This window comes from Vigna radiata, chromosome 6, assembly GCF_000741045.1.
Source record: "Vigna radiata var. radiata cultivar VC1973A chromosome 6, Vradiata_ver6, whole genome shotgun sequence".
NCBI classification, from domain to species: Eukaryota; Viridiplantae; Streptophyta; class Magnoliopsida; order Fabales; family Fabaceae; genus Vigna; species Vigna radiata.
In genome coordinates this window covers 4,264,219-4,274,263 of record NC_028356.1, presented here as the reverse complement: position 1 = coordinate 4,274,263, position 10,045 = coordinate 4,264,219, and the positions used below count along the sequence as shown (strand labels likewise).

The following is a 10,045-nucleotide window of genomic DNA, read 5'->3' as shown; positions in this document are numbered from 1 at the left end:
TTGTATACTTTAATCTATCATAGTTTTTTTTTTTCTCACAAAATTTATTCTCTCGTAGCTGAAGTGGCTAATACAAGAATGTTCTAACATATTAAAATCGAGAGAGCATCCATATATATTGATTTAAAATGTAGGAAAGAGAATGGAATAACAATAGGTGGAGTTAAATAATATAGATTTTATTGTAACAAATCAACACGTGTTTAAATATATGTTTACACGTTAATGTTTTTTTTTTTCACAGATGTCTTAAGTAAGAATCAATCCTGTTGAAAAAACGGCAGTACGTAAATGTATTTATCTTATATTGCATAAAAATTTAAATCATAATGTATTGTTTTGTGAGTATCAGGTTTTTCCTTAGTGGACTTAAAACCTAATTTAATTTTACAAAATCAATTTGTAAGATAAAGTTTATACTTTATTTATATATTATAATTTGATATGTGAAACTTTTTATGAAAATGAGATTGAGAGGTTCGATTTTCTTCAATTAGAGATCTTTTGGGAAATAAGTTTTGCCAAGCAAAAACTTGGCACAAGTTGTTGGAGAATCTCGTAATTATGTAAAAAAAAATATATGTTGTGTACTCAAACAAGATCATATCTTACTATTTAAGAAAAAGAGAATCTAAATCCATTAGAAAACCAACACAACACCACCCTATTTGGTAATGCTTACGGATTCCGGATTCTCTTATTTGTCTTACTTCTTTGTATTTTATTTTTTATCTTTCTTGTTTTTCTCCTTCAAATTGGTATTTATAATTCTAACCATGCCACAGAAGAATTAAACCATTCACGTACTTTTCCTAAATTATAAGATAAAAAGACAAAAATAAGGTTAATAGACCCTACTCACGTGATAAACAAGTTTTGCTATAATTATTGTCTTTCTTGTTTATACTCACATTAGAGACATCGACCAAATCTGCTGAAAAACACCCGACAATAATCTAGAACTTCCAAACTCTACATAGCCACCACTCTAAATTATTAATTGTTATCAGTTAGGCAGACCCTTAAAAAATGGGGTAAAATTTTTGACAAGTTTGTCATGCATCCCTGAGTTTTTCATTTACCATTTTCAAGTGATATACCAAACCAACCTCAGCAGAGAGAGGAAAAAAAGAAGGGTCATAAACTTTCTACCTGCATTTTATTCACCACAAAAAATGCCTTCCATTCCCCACAAGGTAGCGGTTGTCACAACAACCTCTGAACAAACTATTCAACTCGACAGAATTGCAGGTGAAAGGGGGAATAGATGGTATGTGTGTATGATATACTTCTCCTGAAAATGTGGGGAAAAAATAAATTGTCCCAAAGAAAAATAAAACTTGAAGTAGTTTAGTCATGTAAAGGCTCTGAGGAGGCTGGGAAGGAATTTGGTGTAGTATCAGCTTGTTTGGATGAATCTTCTGTGGCAGCTTTTGCATCAGAGTGCTGAAGCTTGTTGTCACTTGATAATTTAGAAGGAGATGTCTCAGGTGGTTGTACACTTGACAACCCTCTTTGGTTAGTAATAAGAGGAGCATCAAGTGCTAGAGCAGGTGAGGTCAAACCATAGTTCTGAGGGATAGTCAAAACTGGATGATCAAATTTGCATGTTGGACCAAATTTGCACATTCCATAGATTCTGTAGTAAGAGCATACAGCTTGCCCCTGCAGATAAGCCAAGTTTGAAATTAGGAATCTAAACACTAAACAGCCATATTTGGTAGCAATGTGGATTGTGAAAATAACTTGTCAGTATATTAGGTACATGCTCTGATTTTTCCTACTATCATGCAGTCACACACTGTTACGACAGTTTGTTAACTTTCATAAGAATTACTTTAAAAGTGATATCACAAATTACTTTTGGAGAAGCTGAACTTACAGGTCTCACGGGAAGGCCAAGTGGATTTATTAATGATTGAGATATTCTTTCCTTTGGATGGTGGAACTTGCAATCGGATCCATATTTGCAGGTCCCAGTGCTCATAAAGTATCTACATTCTGGTTGATCAGGTCGATTTGGGAGAGCTGAATTTATCGCCTGCCCGCCGAATAGTGACTCCCCCAGATTCATGAAGTCATAAACAAGATTAGATCCAAGATAACCAGTAGGCATTGTTGGGTTCATACTTCCCTATTTTGAGAAACAAAGTCACAGTCAAAACAAAAGATTTTAACTCAATTTGCAGAAACTGCCGTTAACTGTATGCTCCTTCAACGTAGTAACCAAAACCGAACATCATTAATTATCATTAAATGGCGAGATGGTCCAAAGATTTCCTTAAGAACAAGACACTTTTTCGTTTCAGATATTAACAGGGAAAAGGATTCCAAATGTGCTTCGCATCACCATAATAAAATAGATGAAAAGTATGATGAATAACTGTATGTATATGTATCTAGACATATCAGTCAGACACTTTGAATTAAAACGTGGTAACGGTGGACTATAATCCACTTGCATTTATATATCAATCAGACAACAAAATTTTAGGTGCCACCAAGTAAAATAACTATTGCCTAATGCTTCCTTCAGCCATCCAAAACTATTATGAGTGAGAGTAAAATTTCAGTAAGAGAGGGGAGATATAATAATATCCACTTCCATCTTTTTTCTGTAAAAATTAACAAATTTAAATAACCCTTGCAATCATTCATGAAGAGAAATACTGGCCACACAGGTCGAATTCAATGACGGAATAACTCTAAGTAAGGCCAGAGCAAATATATAGATGAACAGGACACTCAACATCCTTAACTAACCATGTAGTTGTTCCAGCTCTGCACGGGTATAATGCCTTGTGAAGAAGAGAGAAAAGGTGGCACATAAGATTGAACACCTTGCCCAGATAAATATGACATTCTTGGTACTGCTGACCATGCAGGAAACCCTCCGGCATATGGTAAACCTGATGTAGGGATAATTGTTGAGGTAGGAGATCCAGCCAAGGGATATGCTCCAATGGAAGCATGCTGTGGATGATGAAACTTGCATGCAACACCAAACTTACAAGACCCGGTTCTCATGTAATAGGGACATGATTTTTCTTCCTAAATGCAACAACAATCAAAGAATGTTGAAAGATTGCAACGGTTTCTTTTATCAACAAAAACAAAATGATCAGCAATCAATTATAAAAATGCTGAAGGTGAAAAGGGATGCGCAAACCTGACGCATTGGAAGACCTAAAGTATTGAATGACACAGGAGCAGCACCACGCCTGTCCTTTGGATGATGGTATTTACATGTTGATCCATATTTGCATGTCCCTGTCTTAAGAAAATACTGCAATGCACATCTCAAACAAGTTAATCAAATTGAAAAGCACTGGAATAGCGCAATAAATCTCCCATTGAAATGGACTGTGTAGCATACAAAATTCTTCAGATTACACTTCGGTTCCGTAACCCAATATTTATAGTATGATAGATATGTACCTTAAGTTCATATATTTTATTCCTTTCCTAGTTCAAGTATGCCATAGCTGGCATCAAATAAAATTTTGCCATCATATGAAATCTTATGATTAAGATCTATAAGACAAAAACCGCATAATATGACCAGTAAAAATCAAACAAATCATCAATAGAAAACAAAATGGTAGACGTTACACTGACAGCATAACTACTCTACTTTTGTCCAGTTCATTAGGTATCGCTACTTCAGTTTGACATTTTCTTTTCCATCATTTAATGGTTTGTTATCAGTGCACCAGTAATCAGTAAGCTAAGCATTTCAAACAGATCAGATCTATTATTGAAAGGGACCACAAAAAGGACAAACATAAATGCAAAAGACCAGGTAAAGTTTCTGCCAGAGGGACATTGCAAAATATGAAACGCATAACTTTCGAACTTCTTATGGAGTTTTCTACAGACGCAAGGTATTTTATTTATTATTTATAACAAAACAAACCTCAAACTTCGTTTGATTTCACTGTAGTGTTCTAATATAAAAACGCATCCACAATCAGTTTCATAAAGAATAGTCTATTATGACTAATGAATGCACAACTATCCCAAAGCTTAAGTTGCTAGGCAGAGACAAAAGAACGGTTCTAAATTACAATCCTAACAAATTCAACAGAGGGAAAAGTTGCAAAACATTTACATTTTGATCACCAAAATAAACATACCTCACAATCAGGTTGCCCGGTCCTCTGGGGGAGTTCTTCACCATAATGAGAACCCTGAACATCTAATTAAGTATTAGAAACTTTCCTTTGTTTGCATATGATAAAACTGAGAAGCAGATATACGAATTTCACTAGGAACTAAGAGATTACAATCATACAAACTAATCAAATGTTTGGCCAAAGGGGTTGCTTAATATATATTCAGAAGACAAGGAATGAAAAGGAAACAAAAAGAAAGAGCTCTTACAATTGAAATATGGGCAGGGTGATGGTAGCGACAATTACTCCCATAACCACACATTCCAGTCCTCAAATAATACAAGCAATCGGGTTCACCGGGTCGATCTGGATATTGGGTAGATTGAGCTGCAGCATCTCTGTCCCAATTATCATTGATTTTCAAACGACGAATCGCTTCTACAAAACAGATCAGTCAGGAATCAGGCAAAGTCTATTCAAGCTCTCATTTGAACAAATTAAACCAATAGCTAACATTTTCACCTCAAAAAGCACAATAGTGTTCCCTAAAAGATTTTAAGATTAAAACATGTAGGCGATCCTTCGTTGCATCGTTAAAAGAGGTTCATCAACTATGTAAACCCACAGGTGATCAAGCATAATAGTTCAGCTTAGGAAAGTAAACTTTGAAAAGAAAAAACTAAACCATGTGTTAAAAAATCCCCAAAGGTGTCTCGCAATACATTGTGTGAATCACCAGAATTCTCAAAATCAAAATCGTCGTGCCAAAAAAAGAAAGGCACGATATCATAAATGAAAGAAAATGGTTTTGTAAAGACAATCTAATACCTAACATTCCGTAGCGAAACAACATGATTAAGCGATGATCAGGACCATTTAAAGTAGGAATCATGACAGAAAAATAGAGGAAAATGAATCACCAGAAAAATCTGCACCACCTTCAATGTTGTCACCAGAAGGTGTAGAATCAGCATTCCTGAGAACCTGCCTGTTTTCTGGCATCTGGTAGCGTTGAAATGATAACAAGAGACTCTTTTTGGTTGTTCGATCAAACCCAGAAGACCCTTTTTGAGCCTTTAAGAAGAAATCAGCGCAGAACACTCTCAAATTAACTCACCCCACATGGTAAAACGATCATCAGGAGACAGTGAAAATTGACCAAAGACTGAAAACAATAATAAAATAAACAAAAGTTTGCCCGGAAAAGAAAATAAAATTATTAAAACGAACACAAAAACAAAGGTGCAAAGAGAGAATCGGAGGTAAAATTGAGAAGAATCAAATGTGAAATCGTGAAAAGAGATTTAGTAATATTCCAATTGGATGAAAGTTGGCGTCAAATTAGATTAGAGTTCCTGGCTGTGGTTCTGCAATCTACGGAACATTTTGGATCTTTGAATGTGAAACCCGACAAGTTAATAATAATAATGTTAATACAGTAATACTAAAGTAAGGTTCTTGCGCGCGTGTACGAACATTTAATTCTCTGTACCATATTACCCTCCACGTGGCACCTCCACAACACGTTTACGTGAACCAATATTTATTTCCTTCCCTTGGCGCGTGCTCTTCAACCACTTCTACAAATTTGGATTCTTAACAATATTTAATTAGCCTGAAAAAGTAGATGCCAATTATGGAATTCTCAAGTTTTTACCAACTCTTAATATTTTCTCAATTAACCACTTTAATTCTTTTCATAAATAGACCTCTCCATTTTTAGCTTCTTATTCAACCATTCATCATCTTTTTCAACAGATCATCCTATATATACCATTTTTATATCTTAATTTCCCTATTTTTTATTTCATGGCCTCAAAACTTTCTTCTCCAATTCTTTCCACCACAATGCTATTATTGTAAAAAAATTATATATATATTTTTTAGTATTATTATCTGATTAATAATGTACCATAATTTTAAAAATTTAATTATCCAAAACCTCTATTTATTACAATTTCTGCTTAGTTTTCGTATACAACTTTTTACCGTTACTTTCCATTGAACTCTTTTTTTAATAAGAGGGAGCCACAAAGTATGACTTTTTGAGAGAACCAAACATCCAATATTATAAATTTGTAGCGTACCTTTTTTAGATAGAATTATGCATTTAATTCTACCCAAAAAAAAAATATGCAATTATTAAATATCATATAAATAATTATTTGTTTTTATATGAGCCTATTCCTGTTTTTATCTTCAAAATTGATATAATTTTTTTTTTAATTTCTTCAAGCATTTTATTCTATTAGAAAAATAAAGTTCATGAATAGTTTATAATAAGTGTGCCGTTGGTGGTGAAAATAATGGTGCAACACTATTTAAAATCTAATTGCTTTAGAGATTTGACATTATGAAAAACCATCGTTTTCTATCAACCATCGTTCAATTGCTTTTCACTAATGTAACGTTAGATTTCAAATTCCAATTTTTTTTATTGCATTTTTTGTTGTCCGTAAACAATAATGTTTAAAATTATATTAGAATCTATTCAATTTATTTTAAATTAATTAATATTAGCTTTTATCATCAAAATTGAACTTGCATTAGTTTGAATTGTTTCGTTGAGCTATGCGTAGATTCACTATACACAATTATATACATTTTTTAATTAACTAGTAGAATGGACACAAAAGATTTTAAAATGATTTGTGAATATTGAGATTTATTTATTATAATAAAAATTAGTTACTGGTAAAAAGATGAGATTAAATTTGCATTAAAAATAATTGTATATATATATAATTACTTATACTTAGTTAAAAGCTATTAATAATTGTATTTCAACATGTAATATAACTTTGAAACATGACATGTGTGTCATTAAAAATAGCATCACAAGTCAATAATTATCATTTGCAATATTTTAGAAAGTAAAAAACTAATATCAACAAACTTATCAGTCAAACCGTGTAATGGTCTCTGTGCATTCCACAGTCGTACAATCTCAGTTGAATTTCCAAACATAATTTGATTTTCAAATTATATTTTTTAATTTATTTTTTGTTTTTATATTTTTTTTAGAAGGATTTAAGTCTCATTTGATATTACTTTAATCTTTGCGTTAAGATTAAAACATATTATTATATTTCTTAACAGAGTATAAATGATTTACTATGATTGTAAATGGTACCATTAAAAATAGTAAGTAAAAGAAGATATATTTCTAAGAAAAAAATGGGATTGTATTTGTTGAATATATTTGACTTTCAGATATTACCGACGGTTGATGTATTTGTGGAAGACTTTTCAATTTTCTCTCAAAGAATGAGAAGAGAATTTGGAGGATCTTAACCGTCAAATTACGAGAAGGATGACTTCGCCGTCTGATTTACGTTACGGTGGAATGGTGTAGAACGGTGAAATATTACAGAAATATTACAGGTCGTTACAAGGGTAGAGACGTCATTTCAAATGAGTGTCAGAACTTCTGGTAAAAATATCAGTGCAGCATTGACGTATCGGTGGTGTTGCCAAAAATCGTCGCCGTTAAAGGGAACTGAGAGAAGCTAACTTAGATACGCGCCACGTGGAAATGAATTGGCCATTGATTGGAAAAGTCAGTGGTGGGCCCGTCGTTTCTTCTTGTCGGCAGCGTTATTTTAATTTAATCAATGAAGCATGCGTTTTTGCATCATCAGGACACCCATGATGTAATATTAATATTGCTAATATCATAATTATCATTCAATTTGTTTACTGACATTTATTTCTTTGAACAATAGACGAAAAAATTATAATTTGAGCAGAAAATATTGTATAATAAATACAGTTGAAATATAATTGAGAGTGATAAAAATGTATTATCGGGAATTAGAAAAAGGTAATGAAATAATATTAAATGAGTGTATTTGTTTGGGTTAAGAAGGAAAGATTAGGGTAGTATATTGATTCTGATGATTGGTGTCCTTTAAGAATGGGTAAGGGTGGTCCATGTTTAACCCATTTGCATTTTTTACTAATGGCATTATCTTTGTGGGGTAGGCATCAACCAACTAGCACAACTCATTAACAACATTCTTTACCATTTTTGTTCATCCTCTGGTCAGAGAATTAGGTTGTCTTAATATCAACTTCTGTTCTCCAGTAGTGTCATCTACCATCAAACAATTCCAACAAGGGTTAAATATGTTTTTAGTCACTATATTTTGGAACGATTTTGGTTTTAGTCTCTCTTTTAAATTAAGGTATAATTTAGTTCTTCAACTTTAGAAAACTCTGATTTTAGTCCTTTTTAGCAAATTATTTTAACTTTATTTGCTGTTTTAAGCATATTTAACCCTTACAACAATGTCTTTTTCTTTTTCATTTCACACTTAAAATTGTTGGAAAGTGAAACATCAATGCAATTCTTAATTAGTTATTATTAAAAATCTCATATCGATCAGAAATAAAATTAATTTATAATATATAAGTGTGATGTAAACATAAAATCAGTTTATGATATATAGATAATGTGTAAACATTATTTATATAAACTAATTTTGTATGATTAAATTAGATTTAAAAACTCATTTTTTTAACATATGACTATTCTATTTCACCAGGTCATTATTATAAAAAAAAATGGATAAATTATGTCATGGAAGAATATTTTAAAAATATAGTCATTTTAGTTCACAAAATATATTACTTTATATTACTAAGAAAAACTCAGATAAGTTATTATGATTTTTTTTTAGTTTTGTTTAAGTTATCGACTTGTTTTAAAAAAGAAATTATATCATAACATTTCGAAATATACAATTTTGAGTATAATATAAACAAACAAGGATATATTATTTCTATACTGTCACGTTACATTACCAGAATTTGTGAGCTAAAATTTAATTTATTCTTTAACATTAATTATCAATATATTAGATCAAAGTAACAATTTAAGAATAAGATTAATGCATGAACTATATGTTTCTAATAAAGAGGAAAAATTGCATCAAAGAATTAGTTTCTAGAATAATATAACTAAAATTTTGATAATTAATGTTAGAAACTAATTTATACTTTAATATATAAATTAATTATATTTTTATTTATTTATAATATATTCTAATTTAAATACCAATAATTTTTAGTTTATGAAATATTATATCAATTAATTAACAGTGATTAATTATTTTCTGTCTTTAAAACAAATTGATATTTAATGACTTCCTTGAGATGGTTATAGGATAAAATTAGAAAATAAAAATAAATATATATTTTTATTATGATAAAAGTATATCTAATCAATTATATCATATTAATTATTATATTAAAAAAATCATAGTATTTTTAAGTAATATGCTTATTATGGTCGAAGGTAACAAATTATGCAATTAAATAGCATTTTTATGAAAATTTCTTTTAGATGTCACACTTTTTTTCTTTATTTGTTTATATTTATGTTTTATTTGTATTAGAGGGAGAATAGAAAGGAAAAGAAGTGGAAAAAAAGTTGAACAATGAAATTGTTTAAATTGAGTAAAAAGTGAGATAAAAATTATTGAAAAAATTGTAATGGAATATTTTAAATTATTTATTTTATTATAATATGAAAACACACACGCATTTAATTATTGGTTTTTTTATAATATAGAAACATATATTAGTAAAATATTAAATAATTTGATTTTTTATTTGTTATTTTTATTATTTATTTTATTAGGAGTATATATATTAATAAACATTTATATTATAATTAACAAAACATTTTGTAATGAATGTAAAGAAATTATTAAACACATATTGTATTTGTTTACTGAGTTATTACAAAATATTGAAAGTTTAACATTAGATTTTTTTTGCATTTTATATTTTTAACTTTATTTTTCAGATTTTTAGTTTAACTTTATTAGTTTTTCTTATATATACATTAGTATTACTATAGATTCTTAAGTATGGAAAAGTGACATGAAAAAGAAGAAACCTAACTTGAAGAAAAATAATTGGTT

At 30.1% G+C, this 10,045-nt stretch overlaps 1 protein-coding gene across 2 annotated transcripts; it reads right to left on the bottom strand.

The window, feature by feature from the left end:
* Nucleotides 1–1,118: 1,118 nt before the first annotated feature.
* LOC106765262 (zinc finger CCCH domain-containing protein 3) lies at nt 1,119–5,536 on the bottom strand. 2 transcript variants are annotated; one of them, XM_014649822.2, is made up of 7 exons: nt 5,036–5,536; nt 4,384–4,553; nt 4,137–4,190; nt 3,170–3,286; nt 2,764–3,051; nt 1,883–2,134; nt 1,119–1,665 (listed from the first exon to the last, which is right to left on the bottom strand). In XM_014649822.2, the coding sequence occupies exons 1-7, from the start codon at nt 5,115–5,117 to the stop codon at nt 1,351–1,353; spliced, it is 1,278 nt and encodes a 425-aa protein (XP_014505308.1). In that variant the 5' UTR covers nt 5,118–5,536; the 3' UTR covers nt 1,119–1,350. The 2 variants fall into 2 exon arrangements, with proteins under 2 accessions (XP_014505308.1, XP_014505309.1); XM_014649823.2 differs by having other exon boundaries at nt 5,054–5,536.
* Nucleotides 5,537–10,045: the final 4,509 nt, after the last annotated feature.